The following is a 25,091-nucleotide window of genomic DNA, read 5'->3' on the forward strand; positions in this document are numbered from 1 at the left end:
ATCAGTAAAAGATCCTTAATATTTCTACCTTTGCAGCCAGCCGGTAAATGTCTAGCTGCAAAACAGGTGGGGGGTTTTGGACACCTCTCAAGCTTGAGTCAATGTCAATTGTTCACAGCCCTGTGGGCCTCTGGGTCTGAACCATGTGGTCCTTAATGTGTATTAATGACCTGCCTGCTGCTGCAGAACAACTGAAACCTGGGGTCTTTTCTTTTTTTCTTTTTTTTTTTGCTATGCAAGAAATATTTTTAAAAGCTCTTACTGTTCTTACAATACAAAAAGACGACAACTTCACTACTGGAGATTATTTGCAGCCTGCAAAGCACTGCGGACTGTTGCTATACAATTACTGCAGCACTTTGAGGTGCTGCTGTTAAGAGCAAGGAGTTTTGCAAAAATAAGCATTTACTATAGACTTTCTACAGTATTAATCAAAACCTCTTTTAATCAAGAGTGTTCTCTGTTTCCTTGACTGAAATCAACCCTCTCTTCCTTTCTTTGTTCATGTAGGTTGGTTTGTTGTTTTTTTTTTTAATTCTCTTTATCATCTCTTTGTTCTCTGGGTTCAGTTTGGGGCTGTTCTGTTTTACCATGCAGACCTGTCTCAACTTGCTTCGTCGAAGCTTCTTCATCCATGGACTTTACGAAAATTTATGGAGCTCAGCTGGGACTGGGAATTTTAAGAGGCCCACAATCTTCACTGACATCTATTTTATATGTTGTTTGGTGTGTGGCAGTGTCCTTGATAACCAACAAGACTGAAAGGCCCGTCAAGACCTGTGCAACCACATCCTCCATGAAAGAGGTCCTCTGCTAGGAAGATCACAGAGGCTTCTTTTCACAGTGCAATGCAGAACTTATTTCTTTGGCCTAATTTTCCTTGTGTCATTTCTTCATGCACAAACATAAATATGCAGCACATTAAGTCCTGGGTGAGCGAAGAACTAAAACATCTATAAATAAATCAGGCTGCTTCTCCTGAAGGGGAAAAAAAAAGAAAGAGTGAATGAAACCTAATTTTCTATTTGAAGTACTTGGGTATGCTAGATACTTTGGGCTACATTCCCTATCAAGTGCTTTGACAGTGTCTATGGCTGTAACTAGTATACAGAACTCGTAAGGGATCTGTTTAACAAAGATTAAAGGAAATAGTTCTTTACACAGTGGGTTGTGAGCTTCTGGAATTTGTTGCCACAGCAGTCTGTAGGAGGAGATAGTGTCAGCAGGTTAAAAAAGGATTAGGCATCTTCGTGGATATTAAGTCTGTAAATAGACACTAAGGGGAATATCTGCCTGTGCACCCTCCGATATCCTGCAGCCCGGGACTGCGGATACCAGAGCAGGGTGAGGGAATCGGACTGCAGGCACTGCCCTTTGTGGGAGGGTCGAAACGTCAAATTAAATATGCACACTGCTAGGGAGTTATATCAAGGAGTCTCGTCCAAGAATCCCCTGTGTTTCAGCACTTGTGAATCTCCAAAGTGAAGCCCAGCCATCTCCCACCTCTCTTGTCTCCTTCTGCACGCTCCTACCGTGGCTCTTACACACACAACCCTGCCTACGGCCGCTGCCCTCTGCGAGGGTCCCCGGCCAGACCCTGACCGTTCTGTCATGCCTTGTTGACTTCCTTTTAAGTCCTGATTCATCTTCGTTTTATCTCCAGAAAGCTATACGGAAAGTAACGCACTCAATTCTCATCACCGTTTTCTCCCTTCTAACGCTGCCGTAGCTATGTTGGGCAACACGTTGTGATTAATTAATACAAAGGATTGCACGTGGAAAAGTCTGGCCTAAGTGCAGAACAGCAGACGAGGTTAAAACACTTTTGTCCTTTGACTTTGTTGTTGTTTCTCTGTCTTCATTTCTGTGGCATTTTGCCTCCATCGAGACTTAGTATGCATCAGTTCCTGTGAGTTATTATCAAGGCTATTTTTCATTTTGTTACATTACTACTTGATACTTTTGTATTGTGGCAGCGAGATTGAACAGGGTATTAGCACTCTCATGGTGTTTTTCGGGAATAGATCTTATTAGAGGATCCCAATGAAGTCCCAACAGATACAAGGAAACTTGGCTAACTTGGCTGTGTTATTGCTTTACAAATAACCAGTGCCTCGTCATATAAAAATTATTATTAAATTAATATTAACTGGATAATATGTATTTAAAAGCATTTGTCCTTCCACTGTTGTGATGACACACATTGCAAAAGAGGTTATATATGTAATTCTTCATATATAATCTCTATATAGTCTGCTTTGTATTCCTTCTTACCTTTCCCACGTACAGGTTGGTGTACTGGGTGATGAAGAGGAGTGGGTGAGTCTTCGTGAGGTGGAGAATGAACCTGATGCTCAGATGCTGGAGGTACCGAACCTTACTCCTTACACTCATTACAGGTAAGAACAGCAGGTAATTAGCTGCAATGTGAAAAAAATGAGTAAATAGCAGCATGGAACAGCTTTCCTAATCAGAAACAGCTGGCTGTGTTTTATAATCTGAACAAAAGGGAACAGGTTTGCTGTTTTCACAGTTTATACTTAAAATTACTCGTCTGATATTGTTAATTGTAATTTACATACAATACAGTTCATGATATTAAAAAAGAAATGCAAGTGCACAGTGAAATGCTTTTTACGAGTACCTGATATCCTGTGACTTCCCTCATGTAAAGGGTGCAACCAGTGTAACATCAGTCAGTGACAAATCAATTGTAGTTAAACTGATGCAAACTTGTAATTACATATTTACATCAGTTTAAACATCGTTTTATTGATTTAGCTTAATTTGGTAACATCAGTTAAATGAAACCTTTGTTTATAAGAATTTACCATGTTAAGCTTAATAGATATATGCAGTGCTTAAACTGATTGAAGTGAATCTACGTTATGGGTGCACCCCAGTTAAACGAGATTGATTTCTAAATCAATTCAATTCAAGTGATGTGTTGCTTTAGTATAGACAAGATTTGAGAATTTGAGGTACTCAATCCTAATGAAAAATACTTTCATGAGATAGCTTGCTAATGTAAAGGCTGGCTGCAAGGAGATATAGTGGCAAATGTTAAATGAGCTTACTAGAAACTTGTCCATTTTGCGCTGGCAGAAGGGCCTATTAGCTAACCCATGTGCTGTTGCGAACTAGTAGTAGGTGCAATCGAGTAGAGCTCGTATAGTTTACAACTAATTCAGTGCTGGTACACTAATTTTCTTCCCTTAGAAGCCTCGGAACATATTGAATTTCTCACAAACTCCCCACTGCAGTGTTTTACATCTCATCCTCAAGAGCTGTACATTTACTAAAAGCTCTTTGAAAATTTTTGAGCTTGAGCAGAGATTTCTGGTGCAGAGGTTTAGGAAAATCATCTGCAGGTTGAGAAGATTTTGCTCTCCTCATAAAGGTGGATCCTTAAAGCTGAAAAGGCAGAGGTGAATAGTAAAGCGCAGGTCATACCAGAGTTCAGTGTTCCGTGTCTATGCAAAATAAGAAGGACTTGCACACCTAGCAGGCGTATGGAGAATTGTCTTTGAGATAAAAAATAATGAGGAAGTATATGAGGAATTTGGCGTGGGCTTTTTTGTCTAGTCTTAAACTTTTTGGTTCATTTTATTGCTACATCTCATTTCTCTCTTGTATCCATTGAATTCTGGAATGATCCCAGTTATGCTGGGATCTTTCACGTGTCCAGTTCTCCTCCGATTTTTTTTCATCATGAAGCAGCTCCTTGAATTTTGCCAGGTTTTTTCTGTCATGCGTGCACAGATACAAGCTCTTTTGGGTTTGTTTCAGTGTAGAGCAATTTTATACAATTTTTTGAAACCTAGAAAGTTGTTGCCAAATGGATTTGTTGTCCTCTGGTCGGCTTTAGTCATTACCCAGTGAGGAAATACATCATGAGAGCTAATTATCAGACCACATCTTTATCAGCCAGCTTCTTTTCTATATTTTGTGCCAATGTTTGCGAGTGAAATCAAGGACAGTATTTGTTTAATGCGTTTGCTTTAATGCATTTTCCAGGGAAATCAGAGCAGATAAATAAACACTGCTATGAAGACTAGCTCACCCTTTTCCTAAGCTCAGTCATTAGGTCCAAAAATTAAGTGTTTAGAATGAACAGGTCATGTGTTTATGTGCAAGTGCTGGATTCCTCTAATTGCTTGTGACGGGTGAGAGTATCTGAAATGTACAGCACGTCTTAATTATTTTTTGCTTGCTGAAAAAAAGATTTCTCTAAATCTTTCGTGACCCAGTAGGGATTTCTATTGTCATAGAGGTGCTTTCAAGCAGACAGGGTATTTTTTAAAGACACATATCCATATTAAATAACTTAATCTGTCTTGTGCAGGAAGGCTGAAAATGCAGCACAGGGATAAATCATCTTCTTTCAACCAGTAATTGAGGGGAAATGTTATCACTAGTATATTTTTTATATTGACAGGGAATGAGAATATCCAAAATTTGATATTTTAATACCTTTCTGAATGTATTGTACAAGCATCGCCAGAGAAAATCACTTATTGCTAGCATAAGCTCATCAGGCTTGGTATAATTAACATAAATTTCTCACACAAATACCTAAGTTTCTAATAGACCCTAAGCTAATCTCATTTTCATTTTTTTTAATACCTGAGAGGATCTGAAAGCGGTTACCATAAAGCATTCAGCAGTGAATACAAAGGGGACCTGCACACACCGACCTTTGTGGAACATTTAGAAAGACCTAATTTGTATTTTGCCATCTTTTTTCCTGTTCTGGAAAGAGAGGTATCATTCTCCGAGCTGTTACAGCGTGCACCGCGTCTTTCCCTCCGCTCCAGGTTCCGGATGCGGCAGGTGAACGTGGTGGGCTCCAGCCCCCTCAGCCAACCCTCCCGCGTCATCCAGACGTTGCAGGCTCCGCCAGATGTTGCCCCCGGGAGCGTGACCGTGCGGACGGCCAGCGAGACCAGCCTGTGGCTGCGATGGGTGGTGAGCCGGCCAGGAGGAACGGGGGGCCGAGGGGAGCCGGGGTGCTGGTGCTTGGGACGCCGCTGCTTCCCCAGGGGGGGTCAGGCCAGCGCCCCAGAGAGCCTTTTCCTTGTGTTCAGCGGTAGGGAATAACAGCAACGTTATCTCCTTTTTCAGAATAGTCCGAAGTCTGAGACTTACATTAAGTGCCTTATTAATCACATAAATTGCCTACTGCCACTATTTCTGCCGCTTCATCAGGGGAATATATGCCTGTGTGTAAAACCTTGGATTTTGAGACTCTCTAGTCCCACAGTCTGGGTCAACACGTGGGACAGGAGTATAATACTTGAGCTAATTTGCAGTTTCCTAGGGCTCAGCTGTTTGCTCTGTACAAAACAGTCCCCAGAAGATGCACGCTGGCCATTGGCAATCATCCTGCAGGTACCGAACAGCTGTGGATCAAAGGCAGCAAAGTTTGCACATTACGCTCCTGTAGGAAGATTATATTTATGTGCAAGGGCGTGGAGTTATGTGATAAAACGTAGAAAGAAATGATTAATTGCAAAGATGCAGTGATTGATGACATTGTTGTGCCCCTTTGACTGTCTCAGTTACCTGCAGAGTTGCCACGTGGGGATTTACTTGGCAATTAACCTGCTCCAGAATGGTTTTTCTTCTCCCCTGTTAGGCAGAATTTTCCACTGGGGTTACTGTGGTGTGAAGTTGATGAAGCACAGGTTTCCTTTTGCCCAAATGTTAGCTCTTCCATGCATAAACTCATTATGGCTGAAAGTCAAAATCAGTCTAGAAACAAAAGGGGGTTTCTCCCGTCAGAAAGGAATAATTCCAGTTTCTCAATGGGACACTAAACTTAATTCTGTACCTTGAAAGACCAAAACATCAGACTTGGGAGGTGTCACCTCACTATCCGTAGAGAAGCCATTGCGGTTCATTTGATAGGACCCACATAACTCACTCATGGCTTTACGGAGTGAATAACATGCCCACGTTGTTAAACCTTTGGTTCTATATCCTGACCCATATATCTTGCATAAAAATTAACTCCAGGTTGTTTTAAGAGACTTTAAAACATTTGTAAGATTGTGTTTCCTTGCTGTGCTACCTGGAAGCCTGTTTTTCATGAGTCAAACTGTGCAGGGTTCAGGAGGAGAAACAACCACAGCTAAAAATGACCCAATACACCTTTTTCATGCTTAATAACATCAGTATTTGAAAGTGTTTAATCTCTTTTTTCAAGACCCGCAGGTGAATCTCTGTCCCCCTGGGAGCTGGGAATTCCTTCCTTCCTACAGAATAAGGGTCACATTTCTAGCCCTGCTTGCCTGCAGGATACAGTCTTCTAAGCTGTGAAATGTTAATGTGTGTCAAACTTTCCCAGTGATTCAGAACTGAATCTCAGCCATCCGTGGCGTCATGTAGTTAGTTTCATGGAGAAAAACTCTAAACTTCATGAAGTAGGCTAATTATTTCATATTTTAATCTCTGAAATTGCTTGGGGAGTTAGAATCCTAGAATAAATCTCTGCTGATAAATGAGTAGGCAGAGAGTCAGTAAAAAAAGTAAAAAATGTACGATAAATGAATTTGTCACATGCTTCAGCAATTTATCATTCATTTCCATAATTAATCACAAAGCTCTGAAATATATTGTATTCATATCATCTCTGTTGATACACCCACAGCAAATGGCATAGTTCTGTGAGCATATCTATTTGGTTCAAAAATAAGGTAAAAATTAAAGGAAAATTTCAAGCAACACAGAAATTTAGAGATCGTGAAACCTCTTGACCTTTTTTGCCTTCCTATGGCAGTATAGGAGTTCAGACTGCCTTGGTATATAGTTTGGAGAGCCCTGGCAATGTGTTCTCTATAGGAATATTGCGCTTTTCTTTGTCGTTTGCCAGCCGCTCCCCGACACACAGTATAATGGCAATCCCGAGTCAGTGGGGTACAGGATAAAGTTCTGGCGTGTGGATCTGCAGTCTCCCACCCTGACGAAGGTTATTAATGACCGGTTGGAAAGAGAGTACACAGTTGAAGATCTGGAGGAGTGGACAGAGTATGAACTGCAGATCCAGGCTTTCAATGCCATCGGGGCAGGACCATGGAGCGAAGTAGTGAGAGGTCGTACACGGGAGTCCGGTAAGTCAAAGCTCCATGTCTGCTCTGAAGGACGCATCCGAGAACTTCAGCATTTTTCTGCCCTTTTGTTCATTTTGTTTGTTTCTTTGTTGTTTTTTTTTTTTTTTATTTGGTTTGTGGGTTGTTGGGGGTTTTTTTGCTTGTTGATCCATTAAATCTAAAATGAAACAAAACCCCCCCCAATCTCTAGATGCACTGAAGGAAAAAAGATGTATAGATACTTGAGGGAGTTATTTATTTATTTTATTCCTACCCTGCTTTCATGCATAAACCTGCAGGTTATTTATTTAAAGCAAGCAAAACAACCTCTCCCGATTCCTGCCCTCGTTTGGCAGCAGTACGGACGACAGAGCGAGAAGCTTGCATGCAGCCTTCTCTGGCTGAGCAGGTTTCTCACGTTTCCTCTCCCTCCCCAGTACCCCATTGCCCCTCGTTCTCCTCCTCTCCCTGTCTGCTGCTGGGCTCAAACAGATTTTTCTCACAGTTGTGGTTATCTGAAATTTAATTTCAAGCACCAAATATTTCCAAAAGGGCAGAAGTTATTTTAGAGAGCTGATTAGCCACACAGAAATAAAATAATTATCTGAGCTTTTGATGACACTTTTTCAATACTGCCTTCTAAAATTGTGTGTACAAGGCTATATAGACATAACCTGCATATAGACATAACCTGCGTATAGACCTAGAGCACAAGTACTGTATTGTCTAGCTCAATTGTCCGTACTGGCATAGAGACATCAAATACCAGAAGCAAACTCTCAATGTCAGGCAACAATAAATCGTTAGCTTAGTAGCAACAGTAAAGACAGATCTTGAAAAGCTGCTCTCTAGCTGTTAACTTCCACAAAACCTGTTTCCAAACTTACCCTACATGCACCTGATAAATTAAAATTTGTATTGCAAGTAAATAACGAAATGGGCGATATGTATGGTTTAGAAGTTTAATAATAGAAGCTCTTTGTCACCTGTACTTACGCAAGGTTCAACGCTGGGGGTTTTTTGTATTATTTTTTCCTATATTTCTTCATTAAAAACATTTTGGAATTTAATCCTATGCATGCCCTACGGTTATAGGCACACATATGCACGTCTGTGCGCTCTGTACCACGCACGCAGCATTACTTGCTGGGAAGTGTGAACGTGCTGTACGTGGCAGGATTTGGTCTGCTGCTTCAGATAACTGTCCTTTGAACTAGCCGAGAAGAAGGCTAAACAAAGTCATCCCCCGCCATTAAAGTCTTGCTTTTTGAGAAGTAGTAATTGGAAAGGTATTGCCAGAGGTATTTTAAACAAGGTGTGCTTGTGCTGGACTTAGAGATAGCAGGACCCAGACAAAATAGTTTTGAAGTGTTCTGTATCATAATAAAAAAGATACCGCGTTCTCCACTTTCTCCTTTCCGCTCCTCTTCAAACACTTCTTTTGAAATGTAGTAAATACTAAGATTAAGTGATTTCATAAAACCTTAGGATTATAGTGCTCTTGCTCAGCATTTAAAGATCAGAGGTTACGTGTGTATTTGGCATTTTCTCTTGCAGTATTAAAAGAAGGTTGACTTGAAACTGATTGTAGGAGGCACACAGAAACCAGGATCAAAATAACACAAAGCTATGATCTAGGCCATAAGGACTCATTTGTTTTTTTCCATGTGTTTTCTTTGATATTAACATCTGATTTCTTGCATAGAGCAAGTCAGGGCTCAGACTTTTGGCTGTATCTTCTTAGATTTAGAATATACAAGAAGCACTGGCATAGCAGCAAGCTGCATGCGAGAACTGCAGGGAATCTGCAGTTAACCTGTATGCACAGTCAGATGGGGTTAAAAGGCAAGTAAAAGATAGCTGGAGCCAGAGAGAAAGGTCAAAGTATTTTTAGGTCTGTCTTCTGAACTATACGAAAAATTCTATTTATCGCTTCTGTTTTCAAAGTACTTTAAAAGCAGGTGTCCTAAATATTTCTTTTTCCATTTTGTAGACACAAGGTCTTAGTGAAGTTGGTTTTGCCTGGTGCTGTGGGTTGTAAACATCCCTCACAGCTGGCCAGAGGTGCCTTGGCCAGGATCGCGTGGTGGTTCATTGGCAGAACTCACGGTTCTGTGTTTTATGCTGTCCAAGGAGCCTAAGAAGTTAGTCCAGGCACTAAATCAGCTTGTGGTACCTAATGACAGTGCAGCCACTGGAGTCCGAAACCTTTATTGAAAATAAAGCTGTGCATGAGCAGTTCTGTTCGTTATAGGATGTGAAATCGTATCCCTAATAACCAAGCACACATGCTAACAATAAAGGAGCGTGCCGTTACAGGTACTCTCCGGTTTCTGAAGCTCTTGAATATAAAACATATTGAAACCAAAGAAACTATGAGAGAATAAACAATGCCGTGGGGTTTGGTAACCCAGGCTTGAAAAACAGTTAGGAAACCCTAAAATGAAACTCTGGGATAGGGTTGGAAGGAGCTGAAGATGGAGGGAGATGAATTAGGATTTTTAAACGGGACAGGTTTTATCAATCAAAAATGGGTTTATAATGTTAGAAATTAAATAACTCATTAAATTTTACAGTGTAGAATAACTGCCGAGTAACAAGCTCAGTTACCACTCAATAAATTGACAATGATAGTAGGTACCATACAGAGAAGGTAAGAAAATGCAAAGACCTCTGATGTATTAAAACAACCTTGACAGGGCTGCTTCCTTTTAGATACAAACCTTCTTATTTTCAAACAATTACTCTCAAATACACCTAACCCAGTGCCTTCATATTTTGGGGGCTCCTAATATTCAGCTGCATGAATGTGTATATTTGTATTACAAAATCAGCTACTCTACAAGCACGGTCACATATTTACGGCACGGATCAATCTCTTGATGTTTCAGAGACTGACCTTCATGAAGCAGTTACTGTGGTGTGATAAAGCATCGCTTGATAATTCAAATGTGGTCCAATGTCACTGTGGGGATTTGTCAGTTTATACAAGCTGAGAATTTGGCCTCCGGTATCTCATTTTATAGGCAAAATGGTTGTGTACTGCAGCTACGCTACTTTTGCCACAAAGGTTGCTCTAAATTTGCACTTCTTAATTGACGTCAGATGTACAATATGCCACTTTAATTTTTACTTTCAATAAACAGTGCTGGATGTTCAGCTAAAATGAGCTGCAAAAATGGAGAGAACACTGCATCGCACTGTCTAGCTTTCTTAGAAAGCCAGAATACAGGCTAGCTTATTAAAAGCTGCTTTTGGCCCAGTTAGAGACATAAAACAGCATCATTTGCTATATATCAAATCTGGCTATGTCAGATGTAGAAAGAAGATGCGTGATCTTAGATGCCAACATGGATAACCTTAAAAACTTGAGTTCTTAGTGAAGTTGCAGTGCAAAGTGCCAGTAGCTCTGTCATTTCCTACATTTGATCTTAGCTCATCATTTCGTTTCAGTGTTTCCGGTTCATTTTGTTAAAGCTCTGAGATTCTTTTGGACACTGTTGCGTGGCTTCTGTGCTGTTCTTGCAGGTTACTAATGAGAACTCAGCTTTGGAGCCTGTAACAAAGTCTTCAGTGCAACAGTTAAGGAAACCAGCATTAGAGAAGGGAACTCGCAGAGGAACGAGGGATCTATATGCCTCACTCAAGCCACTAATTAGTCTTAGCAAATGATGATTTCTTTGAATCGTGATATCCTGAGAGAGGAGAAGGGTCGGAAGAAATGAAGGTTACGTTTCAATTCCTTCTTAAAGGGTCGATCAATGTCTGTTACTTGATAAAAGACTGGCAACAATAAGATCCATAATATCTCTTGCAGGTCCTGAATTCATACATCCATGTTAGAATAAAATTCTCAACACTAGCATGAGAACTGGAGAATTAAAGTGCACTCAGTGAACACAAGTATTTTTGCCATTTAGGCGCTGGACTTAGATTCCTTTCTAGTGAGAGGGGACATTTAGCTGCTCTGGCTGTCACTGGGAATTAAGAGGAGTCTGGGCTAATAAATCTTCAGATAGACCATTCTCTCCTTTGTTAGCTTTCGAGTTCCCCTGCCAGCAGCATGGTCGTACACACACCTCAAAGCAATCATGCACGCAGGGCCAGCCCGGGCACAGCCTCCACCTTTTGTGAATTTGGGAAATCTCGTGGCTGCTGATCAAAGAGGAAAAGAAATATTTGTAAAATAAAGAAACTTTTTCTCTCTTGAAAGACTTCAAACCAGATAAAATAAAAATAAATGTAGCTGGAAAGGGCTTCTTTCCTCTATGCATCCTGGTTTCCTGTGACCCACCTCCACCCTTTCTCTCTCCAGAAGTGATTCATGTGGGAGTAGGTCTTTGTGAAGATCTACAGATAAAGTTATGGCAGCTATCCAAAGACATTCATGGCTCCTGGCAATCTATTTTCTTTTAACATAATTATATTCTTGTGGGGGATAAATCTAGAAGATTTAAAAAAAAAAAAAAAAGGCACTTCAGCGTTGGAGTGGGGAAAAAAAAATGGATTTTAGTCTGCTGCAGTGCTGTGAGATGGTGCTCTGTTTCTCATGTCCCAAATAATTGGCAACGGGGAAATTGTTTCAGAAATTACTATCTCTGCGGTTAACCTTGAGTGCACAAGGGTGGGGGGCGGTGCATTGTTTTTGGTTTTTTTTCAATTCATATTAATTCTGGTGTCATACTCATTATCTCGTTCATGTTGCTAGGAGCTTCAGGAGCTCGCCTTCAAAACAGCAGATCTGTTCTTTCATTTGGACATCCAGGAAAGCATTACTTTTGGCAGAGATTTGTGCTCCTTTTTGTGATATATTCAGGACCTAAACAAGACTTACTGTCCATAAGTGCTTGTGTAACATAACTTGGTGAAATGTTCTTTTGAGGTCTGACAGGTGTATTGTGCTTTAGAAAAGATTGTACCCTTCAGATGTTGGAAATGCCACAGGAAAAAAAATGCAAAAGGGCAGCATAAAATGTGAACTCTTAAAAATAGCCTCAAATTCTGCTTGCATAACATGGCATGCTATTAAGCTTGCCTACAAAAGCTTGCAGTTGTGTGGTTGTTCTGCAGCAGTTAGGGTTTTAATGGCATTAGAAAATGCAAGTTTGCTCTTCTCTCGAGTCAGAGAAAATTACAGTGTTCCTGTGCCATCGGTTCTAATGATGTTTCTAGTTTCATAAGAGCCAATTTTGCAGCATAAATGAAATAGGCATATCTTTCATTTACACCGTATCAGTCCCTGAAAATACACCTTGTGTTAACGTGTCCGTCTATAATTGATGTATTGCAAATGTTGAGCACTATCACATAATCAAAAGGCTTAGAAGTTAAAAAACTTCTCACTGAACTGGGAGTGCAATCCAGTGGTTGAAATTATTGCTAACTCTAGACAAGATGCTATAATTTCCTTTCAGATAATATAGGAAGCCAGGGTGGCATAAGACTTCGTGTTAGAACAGTTTGTAGCGTAAGATAAACTCCCATTCATAAAGATTTCTGGCTTTTGGCATAGAGAAATAAAATGTATGGGAAAGAAATACTAGGAGATAGACTTCTGTAGAAGTTCAGCAACTTAAACTTGATTCTAATTACTGCAAATATAGAGAACTTGAAATTTATTCATATCTGCCTATATTTACTCTCTGTCTGTAGACACTGATTAGTATTAAATATTTAGCTCTTTACAAACGTTGTGATTTCTGAGATGAACTGGCAAGAAATTGTGAAGCAGGCTGAAATATAAAGAAGACGTAGAATGAATACAAGACAAGAAGGAATTGTCTAGAACCTATTCCAGTGCTTTTGGATTTGAATACTCTTCTGTGGGATCCTGGAACAATCCCAAGCAAATAGGGGATTGCTATAAGAGCAAAATGATTTGGTACGTTTTACTTATTTCTGCTTTGTGGTAATGCTGTGTGATTCCAGTTCCCTCTGCTCCTCCTGAGAATGTCTCTGCTGAAGCTGTGAGTTCAACCCAGATCCTTCTGACATGGACCGCAGTCCCTGAGTCCGAGCAGAATGGTCTCATCCTGGGTTACAAGGTATACAACTGGAGTTTCATCCTTATTTAATTTTTAATGCATTACCTGGATATGTTTTTGCACTTGTTATTATTATTCCCCTGCTGGATATTTATATAATTCATAAGTCAGCTCAAGAAGATGTAGGAAGTGTGCTGGTTTTGAAAGGGGTGATTGGTGGATATAATCTCTTTTTATATTTTGTGAAAAGGAGGAATCTAAAATGCGTACCCCTCTTTTCAGTCCTCATGTAACAATCTTTTTCTTTCTGTATTTCACATACGTTTATTCTGCAGATACTGTTCAAAGCAAAAGATTTAGAATCCGAACCAAAGAGCCAAATAGTAAGAGGTAACCACACTCAGTCTTTCCTGCTGTCTGGCTTGCGGAAATACGTGCTCTATGAGATCCAGGTATTGGCATTCACTCGTATTGGAGATGGAGTCCCCAGCTCTCCTGCAGTTATAGAAAGAACCAAGGATGATGGTAAGTTTAAAGGTTACCAAAAAAGTATCTTGTTTGAGCCAACCTTTTAACGGTGCTCTCTTTTAGTGGTGCAAGTGTAGATGACAGACCAAACTAAGCCTATGTGGATTTTTTTAAAATTTTTTTTCTTCAACTTTGAACCTAAAGGACTTGGTCCCTACCTAGTATAACTCAGCTCTGTGCCATTGGTCATGGGCTGAGGATCTGGCAAAACCACAGAAAACCAAAGTCCCCCATTTCCCCTTTCCCTGCAGCTGATGAAGAGAAAAAAACCTTCTAAAATTGTACTCTGAAGCTCGGTGTAGACGATTTCTATTGAAGACAATTTTTAGAGCCCAATTATAAATTCCTATTGAATTTCAATCATGCTCTTAAAAAAAAAAAAAGTGCTGCAATTGAGAGCAATAAACAAATCTGGGTCTGATTGGACTGAAGGAGAGATATGGAATTTGTAACTTCAGTAATCCATTCTCATTTTTTTCCAAAAAGAATAAGGTATTGAGCCTGGAAGATGATCATACCACCTTCCTTTTGGCACTGCTTCCAGCACTTGCCATGAGCTCGGGGACTCCCGAGTGCAGTTTGATGTGTTGAAGGAACCCAAGGGAGCCCCTCGCCCCGGTGCTGTCTGAACACATCGGTGTCGTGGGAGCATTCCTGCTGACGGATTTTACAGAAATTTAGTTCAACCCTTAAAATATTTTTGGCTTTGCAGATGCTAAAGTTACTTTCAGTTTCATTCCCTTTTCAGTGTTAAATGAAGGTTAGTATCAGCGTGAGAGGCTTCTGTCCATTGCTCCCGCTGAAGATGAACCAAAAAAAAAAAAAAAAAGTCTTTTTTCATCAAAATGTTTTTCATAATAGTAATGGAATAAACATTGGTTTCTACAGGCAACTTCATTAAGGTAATTTGGCTGGACTGAAACACATTCAGACTTCTGGCTTTAAGAAGACGTTTTCTATGGAGTGCAGGGAAGGAGTAAGAGCGTGCAGGGACGGGAATGGGGATGGGAACAGGGACAGCAGCTCCCTGACATTTTTTTAGCCATTTTCTCAGCGTACTGCCTGCGTGGGGACTTGGCTTTTCTTTGAAAGGAAACAAAGAGAAATTACTGTTAGCAGAACTCTACAGGGAGAGAAAAAGCACTCCCTGAACTGTACATATTGGACTATAATGAGAAATATTTAAAACTGTTTGTTTTAGATAACCCCATTATAGCAGTTCCCTCCTTAAGTGCATGTTGGCAAATGATACAAATTGTTCTTCCATCTCCATGCCCCCGACATAAATATGTTGTGTCTCCTCTGGGCTCAACTTAATTAAAAGTATCATCAGGGGTAATGCAGGTGGAATTTGTGCTGAAGGGGAAATTTCGCGGATGCTAATGTATGAATTAGCATCTCCTCACCTCGTGAACCTGGGGTGGTCAGTGCAGCCACCAGCCGTCTGTATTAATGTGCATCTCACCTGCCTCAGGTTCTCCTGCTCAGACCTGAGTGTTTAAAATGCACATGTAAAATCAGAAGGCAGTTCAAAGCCGGTGCTGGTGACACAGAGAGGAGTTATTATTCAATTCCAACAGGTATGAAGTGGATTAAGCCGACACATAACTCACTGTAAAGGCAGCTCGGCGGCTCGCTTTGTCGTATGGAACCGGTTACCGAGCAGTGGTGCGGCCGGCTCGCGGGGACCCCCCCGCTACGCTGCTGGGAGATAACTCTCGCAGAGGTCAGGGCTCCGTCGCCAGAGCATCCTGCCAAATGTGTTTCGCAGGTGCGGTAAAACACTGTAGGTCGCGCTCATTCTGTGTCCTGTTTGGTGTCCACGGGTGCTGGAGGCATTTGGCCGTGGACCGGGTTCCTCAGAATAAGAGTATATTATATACGTACGTAGGCGCTCCTGACCATCTACTTATTATTGGTGAGATACGGCTTGGGCTGCCTTGTATGCAAGGTGAGCAGAAAATTTGTAATTCCTTTCACATGCAATGCTTGCTAGCACAATCTCTGTTTTTCTTTCCAGCTCCTGGGCCGCCTGTGAGGCTGGTGTTCCCCGAGGTGAGGCTGACATCCGTACGGATTGTTTGGCAGCCACCGGAGGAGCCCAATGGAATTATTCTGGGTAAGAGGGAGCAGCAAACCCGGGGCTGGGAGGAGAGGGCTGGAGACCAGAGCAAGCACAGGCTGTTGGGTTTTCCTTCCACTTGGATGTCAGATTAGAAACCACAAATAAGCAAATCCGTGGCTAAAGAAAAGAAAATATGTCAGTGTCAGCTGAGAGACGTGGTACCCTGTGGTGAGGAGGAGAAGTCTGCCTGGCTCCATGGTGTGTGTTTTCCTGAGCCAGAATTACATGTCATTCATGGCACTGTGTTTGAATTGTCATCTCTCTTCCCATCTGCATTTGGGTTTGTAACCTGTTTGGCTGGCTGTTGGGCAAACTGCCTGTAAAGCTGCAGCAGAGGAGAGCTGGATTTTCCCCTCTTTCCCCCTACTCGCCTTTGCCAGGCAGGCCCATATTTTGGTTTCAGGTGTGCTTCCATTCCATTTTATTGCTTTATTGCTATTTGGCTGATACTGTCTGACAGGTCGCAAGTAGTTAATTAATATTTGGCTTTTCATCAAGGGAAACAGAGGCAGCAAGGCACGACAGGAATTTGTGAAAAACCTTACCTCCTGCTTTCATAACTCCTGGGTTGCCTTTGCAATATGTACACTAGCCACTACTTGTACTTAAAACGTGAAGAGTTTTACAATGTAAGAATCCACTCTTGCCTCTAAAGTAGCTGAAGTTACCCAGCAATTTTGTGTTGTCTCCTGATGTTAAACACATTTTACAGTAGTTCTAGCTGGTGGGTAAAGATTTGTCTCTCAGCTCTGAAAGTAGAGGCAAAAGCTTTTGGTTTTTGTTTAGTTTGCAGTCTGCCAGGCCTTTCTGCTTCTAATTTCACTGCCATCCTTGAGGCTTACGGGTAGTCTTTTAGCAGTATTTCCTAAAGCTTTCATTGTTGAGTGGAGGACACCTACTTCAAATGCTGCTGCGTTAGTGGCATCCCTTTAAATAAAGAACCGGTCTTGCGTTGTGTTTAAATCTTGACTCAAGAACTCAAAGTGTTTGCTCAGGTGTGTACTTTCCCAAAGTGACGCTAATGCCTGAAGATGCAAGGAAATCATCAAATGGGATCCAAAGGCAGATGCTGCAGGGATTTTCTGAGCACGAGAAGGAGTCTGCGTGAAGCTTGGCAGCGCTTCGCTGTCAGAGACGGATCCACGCAGGGTTTCTCTGCAGCTCAAGGAAGCTTGGCTTCCAGGTCGTCTCCTAGGTTTGATTTGTTGCTTTTTTTTAAGGAACTGTGTGTCCTAGAACTTGCTCTCAGTAGAGATTGGGATTTGAATCACAGGATGTGGTTAAGGAGAAAAAAAATCATTTGATAGAAATGATGGGAAAGTACAAACGAGATTTTTCTCTCCCAACTGTGTTCCAATGTCTCACGTTGCTGCACTTTGTCAGCTGTATTTGCTGAAGTTGCAGGCTTGGTGGAGTAGGAACTCTCTTTCATTTTGTCTTAGCAGAGCACTTGGTGCAGTGCATTCCCATTTCAGTTGGTTCTTACTCATTGCCACTACATTGATGATGAAATCATACAAATGCAGGGTTGGAAGGAGAGGGGAAGGGTGTCCCTTTAAAGAATGCTTGGCATGCTCAGCAGGTAGACTGTTGTTTCCGATGTCTTGCCCAGTCCATTCCCAGTAACACATCCCAGGATACTAGATACTGTCCTGACCTGACTCTTTTGCAACACTTGATAGTGTAACTAAGTAGGCTTATGACCCACTGTTAATTCTTCCCCTTTTTCTGTGGTACACTTCAGGTCAGTCAGTCCCTCTTTTACATATATGTACATTAAGCTTTTTCTTTGTAAGTGTGAGGATTCGCAGGTGCCTTTATTGAATTTCATCTTACTGATTACAGACCATCTCTCCTTTTTATCAAGATCACTTTAAATGACACTCTTGTCCTCTAAAGTGGGCACAGCCACTCACAATTTGGTTTCATTTTTGGAGTTTGCAAGTAGACTGGCAATTCTATCGGCCAGGTGATTAATGAAAATATTGAACGGAACCAGACTCATTCATGAGGTCTCATGAGAGCTTACTTAATATGTCCTCCCAGTTTGTTAGCAAACTATTGATAACATTTTGACTTTTTTTTTTCTTAAATGTTCAAGTCAAAATGTGTAGTATTTTTCTTAAATTCTGTTTCTCATGTTTGCTTTTGATGGGGCTATGTGCAACCACGTTAAAGCCTTACTTAAAGTCAATGTGGATCATATCTACTCTTCCCACCTGGCCAATTACACTGTCAAAAAAAGAAAATAGATTATTTGATATTTATTAGTAGCTCCAGACAAATACATATTGGCTGTTCCTTGGCACTTTATTATCCTCATGGATGCTTATATATCAACTCATATTTTTTTCCAGGATCTTTCTGGGTATTGAACTTTAGCTTGATTTGTCCATAATACCTCTGGTCAGTCTTTCCCCCGTTTAAAAGATAGGGTACTCTGGCCTTCTGTAATATTCTGGGATGTCACCTATCCTCCACAAGCCCTTGAAGATAACCACTAATTATTCGGAGATGGCTCCAGCTAGTTATATAAGCACTGTGGGGCAAATTTCATCAGGCCTTTCTGACTTGATTACATGCAGCTTAACCAAATATTCATTAACCTGTTCTCTATTCTAGCCTACATCCCTACTTATATTGTTGTCAGTTTTAATTTGTATCTAGTCAACATCGACTTTTTTGTGTGTGTGAAAATGAAGCAACAGAGGTATCTGCCTCCCGTTCTTTTTCTGTCTCACCTGTCTTGTGCTCATCTTTTCTTCCCACTAGTTGACGTCCTCCTTCTGTCTCTCAGATTTCTAATGTATTTATAAAATTGTTCTCACTTCTTTTGATGCCCTTTAAGTTATAACTCACTTTGCACTGTAGCGGTTCTGATTTTGTCCCTACATGCTTGTGCTGTCTATTTATACGCTCCCTTAGACATGTGTCCTGTTTCAACTTTTTGTCCAATTCAGTTTTGATTTTCAGGTCATTAGTGAGCTCTGAACGCAAACATATTGGCTTCTTAACATCTTTTGTCTGCATTGGGGTAGTTGTACCTTTTCTTTGTCTCTTTTAAAACTGTCAGCTAACCTGAATTCCTTTTTCCTTTAGAATTCCTTCCCAGGGGGATGTCACCTGCCAGTTCCCCCAGTCTACCTCTTTGAAGTCCATTGTCTTTATTCCACAGTTCTCACTCTTTTATTTTTTCAATAGTAGAAATATTGAGGTTCATGGAGGAAGTAGTTAGCTGCTAATGTCAGAGGGAAAAAGGTAAAAATTACTCATGCTGGGTACTTCTGTGATCTTTCCTAAGAAGTGAGGTCTGCTTCAAAAACAGGTAAAAACCAATGTATAGCATTCTAAGTAAAGGTTGCAAGTTTATTTTTTATTTCTGTACACCTTTTAAATCCTATTGCTGTAATGAACTTTCAAAACACTATTGAAACCTCCACGGTCAAGTGCACTGTAGTAGAGTTGTTGGAAAAAATAAGTTAACATAATTTTGCACGGTGCTCTTCTATTCACTAGTGAGGTTGGAAAGAAAAAATACTTGCTTTGCAAGAGCAACTTATATTCAGAGCCTTTGAACTCATGTTCCTGCTCTGCTAGCTTTGTCCTCTGAGTATACAAGCACCTTCGCAGCTAACATTTTTGTAATCTTTATCAAAACATGTTCTAGCATTTCAGAGAGAGATTAGCAGGATGAAATACTGGCAGGCACCAAGAGGGAAAACCACTTGTTTGTTTGTTTAAATATTTTACTGTGGAAGACTGTTAGATATTTCCATTTCTCCTTTTGGGAATGTTATGCTAACCATCTGGGGCTTCACTCTGTCTTCTTTTCTGCACTCAGTTCAGCTAGCACCCACCATAGTTCCTTCAAATACCATTAAAGAAAAATGATGCATCAATGTGCAGATGTGCACTTCTAGCTATGAGCTTCCCCTGAAAACAAGAGCTCAACCCGCATCCTTTCAGGCCCTGGTTAGTATTCCTCATGGTATCCTCGTATTTAGCGTTTACCTGAAGCTTATTGCAAAAGAGTGTAAGAACTCCACTGAGAATTAGAACCAAAATTGGATGTAATCCATGTTTGCAAATTCATATTTTGATCCTAGACCGCATTTGCACACCCGCTGGCCCTTAAACAGATAAGCAGTAAAATCAACAAACTGGATTGCTGCTCCGCCAGGCAGACCGTAACCTCCCAATATCATTTGGCTTTCCCGAAGTTCTGTGACAAATTAATAAGTGTTTGTATCTCTGCTGCACCATGGCCTGCATGAACGGGTGCTGTCAGTTCTGAAGGGCTTTGTATGGTGATGAGCTTGAAAGCTTTTTTATATTCATGATGTGTTGTCATCTCCCTGCCTGTTTGCTTTGGGGAATCCACTGGTTGTGTTACAATGACCTAACATTTAACAGGCAGTTCAGACTGTTGCCGTTTATTGAGTTCAGAAAGTGTAGCTCGTGAAACTGCTTGCAGTTGTGCAAAAAATACTTGAAAAGATGCTAATGCAAAAAATAAGCCTAGTTTCAATGAATAAGTAAACTCCTGAAAAGTTGATCTGTCAGGGCTTTTTTTTTTTTTTTTAATGCTGTTTTGGCCTGCTGAATGGCAGAACTCCTAAAAGCAGATGAAATTTAGGATCTAATGCTGGGGGGGAGAGGGGGGATTAAGAAAATAATATGAATTCTTCTTGTTGACCATCCAGATACTTCACAATCTGTAAGATATTCCTTTCCCAAAAAAGTTTGCTCTGGTCACCTTTTAAAGATTTTGCTTTCATTCATAACCTTTGAGGTTTTTAATTTTTTTTTTTTATCTAAGATATCTGCAACATCTTATTGTCGTAATCTAGTAAGGGAAGGAAGCCTCCTTATTCCTCCACTGCGGCAATTGCAGTTATTGCCTCTTATAGCCCTCGAGCATACATTAATTTCTCTTTTAACACTTTCCATTTACCTCTATTGATTTGCCTCGTTTGATTTCACTTAACATTTCCTGTCTTCTCCCATCCCTTGTTGCTGAAGTTCATCAACTTAATAATTTTATCTTTTTGATCTTGCATTAGCCCTAATTATTATGGAAGCTGTAGTTTAAATACTGTGCCTTCTGTGTCACTCAGAGAAAAGAAAAGTGATGCTTTTTATGCCAGTATGTATCCTGGCTGTTCCAAACCATCTAACCGGAGAGGGGATCAAAATTAAGATACTGGGTATCTCTCAGGTGGTTTGCAGATAGCAATAAGCGAGCTGAGTTCAGGAGCAGAGGTTGGATATGTACCTTCGAATCAGATCGAGGGAAGTGTTGAGTTTCTGAGGAAATCTGTAAAGGTGACACCTTTGGTTGTGTAAACTCTGCCTGAGATATCCAGGAAAATAGATATTTACCCAGCCTGTCAGCCAACACGGCAGACGTAGGAGAGGACAGTGAGGGCTGATACTGGTTTTCACAGGGATTCATTGAAAGGCAGTTTGTGGACCCTGTCAGAGAGACAGGCTGTGACAAGTGATTTTTTGCTTTCTCATGGCTAAATTAGTTTTTACGCTAGCCAGGGATCCACTCTTGTGTAAGTTATTATAATGGCCTAGATATGTATGTGTTCCTTTGCCTAATCTGAGCATGTTTGTAATTGGCTTTCCAGCACGAGTAGCACCATTTAGCAGTAAATACTTCTCTTTCTATTCCCTCCTTACTTTTTAACTACACTTTATATTTTACAAAGGTTTAGAAAAGAGAGGAAATTGCTCGACAAAGATATGTCCCAGATATCATACTTATCTTTTAATAACTAGATAAATCAACTTTTCTATTCTTTTAATAATCTCTGTTTCCCTCCAGGTCTTATTCTTTATGTCTTATGTCCCTTTATCAAACTTCTTTAGCCATCTTAGTTGCTTCTTCCTTCATCTTTCCTGCTGCTGTAAAAATTTCCCCAGTGCTTTTCTTTGACTATTTTTCACCCTTATTGAGATCCTGCACCGGGGTTTTCGCTCCCAGGTTCTTCACATCTGTATAAACAAAAGAAGATCGTAGTGTATCCATTCCTTCTCCCCATTGCTAGCTGTCTTTCTGTGGACTTTAAAAAAGATCAAAATACTATAGTACTAAAGATACAGAAATACTTTGGTGAAATATATTGGACCAGTAATGGGAGAGCTGGTGCCGTGGATAAAAGGAGGTAGTTTGCAGGTGGAAAAATGAAATGTTCAAAGTGTAAGACCCTAAGGCTTTGCTGGGATCTAAGCACGCTCAGGAGCTCTGAAAAATCAGGCCACTTTTTATCTAGTAGTCTAATGCTATCCACCCAGCTGTGAAAACGTCGCTGTCGGAATACGCCTGACGCGCCAAGGGCTGCGGGATGGGAGGGTGCCCCAGGCAGCACGCGGGGAGCCCCCTCGGGCGCTGGGACCCTTTCCCTGCTGATGCCCGTTTTCAAACACGGGTGTCCGGAGCGCGTTAAAGCTCCGGACCCAAACCTGTTTGTAACGGCAGGCTGCGGGAGCTCCGGCTGAAGCCACAGGTGGCTCGGAAAAGGCAAGTGACTCTTCGAGGTGTCGGTGCAATCAAAATTATTCCTTGTGAGACAGCTATGGCTGCTGGCCCACATCCCCCAGCAGCTGCTGAAGAAAAAAGGACGAGGAACGCTGGTGCATCGTCAATAGCACTATGAGAGTCAGCACACCAAAATTAATACCATCTGTATCCCAATTAAATTCCACTGTTGGTGACAGCATGCACCACACACAAGTATGGCATTCGTTCAAGAGAGTGCAGGAACTCTGTTTGTGCTTTTTCTGTGAGTGGGCACGTGGCAATTGTTGCATATTCACAGTGGGAAATAAATGTCATTGATTTTGTCTAATAGCCACAGGTAAGATAAAACCCTCAGTTTTCATGCACTGACCTTCATGAATGAAGCGCGCCAGGTTTGGCTCCCCTTGTTCTTCTTACAGCCAAAACGTGGTGGGAGTTCAGACTCTAGCTGGGATATTAATTCCAAGAGAAAGAGATGGTCTCAGGTGCTGCAGACCCCTTTGTCATTCGGAAGATGAGCAGAGGGTTGGCAGAACAATGTCATGACTGTTTTGTTTTCAGCTGGTTTGATTTGGATTTGTTGGCCGCCCTCTGCCCTGTGTAACTCCATGAAGCGTTTAATCATACAACTGTATTCAGCTTGGGCAATAAAGCCCCACACCAGTTCTGGTATTAATTGATTTTGGAAGTCAGCAGCTGGACTGAAAGTTACCATCGAGCTCCAGAAGTGAGAGCCTGATTCAATTGCCGGGTTTACAGAATGGATTTGAACATTTGGCAGATCCTCTTTGGGGGACAGTTGTTGCTAGCGGTGCGTGAGAACTCTGGAAGCCCTTCTTTGCACAGCTGGATCATTAATAATACAGGCTAAACTGTGAACTCCTAATTGCTAGGCAGGATGGAACGGGGGGTTATCACTTACAGGCATCAACAAAATTGATTATTAAGTGCTGTGTGGTCGAAGCAGGACCTCACAGCTTGCAGGCTTCTTCCTCGGGCTGTGGGCAAGGACAGCAATGTTGAATGACCGAAGAAGGATGCTTTTATTGCCAGTTCTGGCACTCGCTGTACAGTTACCGGGGAGTGGGAGAGCTGAGAAAAAGGCAAGTGCAAAAAGCAGGAGCAAGCCTCTACTTGAGCGGTACGAAGCCTGCACGGTTTGGGCAATCCAGCTGCTCTGCAGCTGAAGAACCTTTAGTTTAAGCCAATGCTGAAAATGTGAGAGGGCAGAACAGCGTGTGAGCGTGTGTGCATACACGTGCACGTGTGTGCTTGGGTGGAAAGCTGAAAGAGAGAGCGTTGTCTTGAACTGGCTCAACCAGGTGACATTAATTACACGGGCTCTGTTCCTTTGCCTTTCCAGAAAGGTACCAGTATGCTCAGGAAGGATTAAACTGGTTTTGTATCTTGTTGGTATGAAGGACGGAAAGTGAAACCAGTGTCATGGCAGATAATATTCAGTAGCCCCTCATGTGCGCCACTCTGTGTGATTTCCATCGTAAGGTACAGCACCTGACTGAGGGAGGGATGCCATATAGAAGAGTTCTATAACACGAAAGGAAATGCATTACTTTGTTCTGGTCTCATATAAACAAGTAATTATGCTAAATTAATAGTTTTGGTAATCTTTTGTCCCTGCTAGAAAAAACTCCTAACCCTTTTTCTCTCTCTTGCTGCTGTGATTTCAGGGTACCAGATTGCCTACCGTCTGGCCAGCAGCAGCCCTAACAAGTTCACGACGGTGGAGGTTGGCTCGACAGTCAGGCAGTTTACTGCTACGGATCTCACCCCTGAGTCAGCATACATCTTTCGGACATCTGCCAAGACCAGGCAGGGCTGGGGGGAGCCTCTGGAAGCCACAGTGATCACAACAGAAAAAAGAGGTAATGCTTGCAGCCACAGGTTGAGGTACTTTCTGTTGCATGCCTTGGAGCCTGTGCTGCACTTAGGGGAATTTTAATAACAGGCTACAGCCTGTACACCTCCTCCTTCGCACCCCATAAACCTGCCCCAAACCATAGCAACATCATGATTTGAGAAACCTGGTGAGCAAGATAGACTTTTATGAGACACAGTTCTTCTAACCTGCCGGGCTGTTGGAGATTGATTTTTCCATCAGCTGCTATATTGGCCAGATGCAGCCTCCTTCTGCAGTCAGATCTTTTTTTCAGCTCTCTCGTTTTCTAGAAAGATTGCAATCTTAAGAAAGTAAGTGATGGATGAATTATATTGATTAGGGAAGGCAAAATGAGAGGCGGTGATGTTGCAGGATTTCTCTACGGCTCCTCCATTGTACTTGAGTCCTGACCTAACGTGTTAGTAATTACTCTGGCCTTTCACTGCCACACATTCAAGCAGAGTGTTTGCATCTGGATTGCCTAGAATTTTTCTGCTTCTTGCATCAGCCATAAAATGGTTATTCACGTTCTGAATTTCCAGTCAAATTCTGTTCTGTGGGGAACCTACTTGAGGAAAGCAGGAGTTACATGTGTATAAATGAAACCAGATGCTTAGATACCAAATATATCAAAATGTGAAAGACATATAAGGTATTACAGAATCTGCTCTGCATCATTGCTTGTCTCTAATGCTTTGGCTTAAGTAACTGCTTGATTCGCCAGTCTTAGAACAGATCTCTAGAGCTGCCAGTTAGAAAAATTATATTTTCTACTTGTGCATGAAGGTTTTTTTATTATTTTTTTTTTAATCCAGAGCTAAAAGAGGATATATTGGTAGAGAGCAGGAGTGTGGGTTTTCTGCTGGTCTTGTACCATATGTCATGTTCCATTGCAAAGCATGTATCTGGTCTCTTGAGTTGGCCAAGTCAAAACTAG

The 25,091-nt window shown here is 41.4% G+C and overlaps 1 protein-coding gene across 3 annotated transcripts in view; it reads left to right on the plus strand.

The window, feature by feature from the left end:
* Window positions 1-25,091, plus strand: part of SDK1 (sidekick cell adhesion molecule 1) — a 416,540-nt gene that overhangs the window by 328,804 nt on the left and 62,645 nt on the right. For all 3 annotated transcript variants that reach the window (XR_007504567.1, XM_049791764.1, XM_049791765.1), the window contains exons 24-30: window positions 2,290-2,399; window positions 4,818-4,968; window positions 6,875-7,112; window positions 13,020-13,135; window positions 13,411-13,600; window positions 15,624-15,722; window positions 23,946-24,140. Coding sequence is in view for 2 of the 3 variants with exons in the window: in XM_049791764.1 (XP_049647721.1) it covers window positions 2,290-2,399; window positions 4,818-4,968; window positions 6,875-7,112; window positions 13,020-13,135; window positions 13,411-13,600; window positions 15,624-15,722; window positions 23,946-24,140 (1,099 nt within the window). In the remaining variant the exon portion in view is untranslated. The remainder of the gene's footprint in view (window positions 1-2,289; window positions 2,400-4,817; window positions 4,969-6,874; window positions 7,113-13,019; window positions 13,136-13,410; window positions 13,601-15,623; window positions 15,723-23,945; window positions 24,141-25,091) is intronic.

Source organism: Accipiter gentilis, chromosome 33, assembly GCF_929443795.1.
Source record: "Accipiter gentilis chromosome 33, bAccGen1.1, whole genome shotgun sequence".
Lineage (NCBI taxonomy): Eukaryota > Metazoa > Chordata > Aves > Accipitriformes > Accipitridae > Astur > Astur gentilis.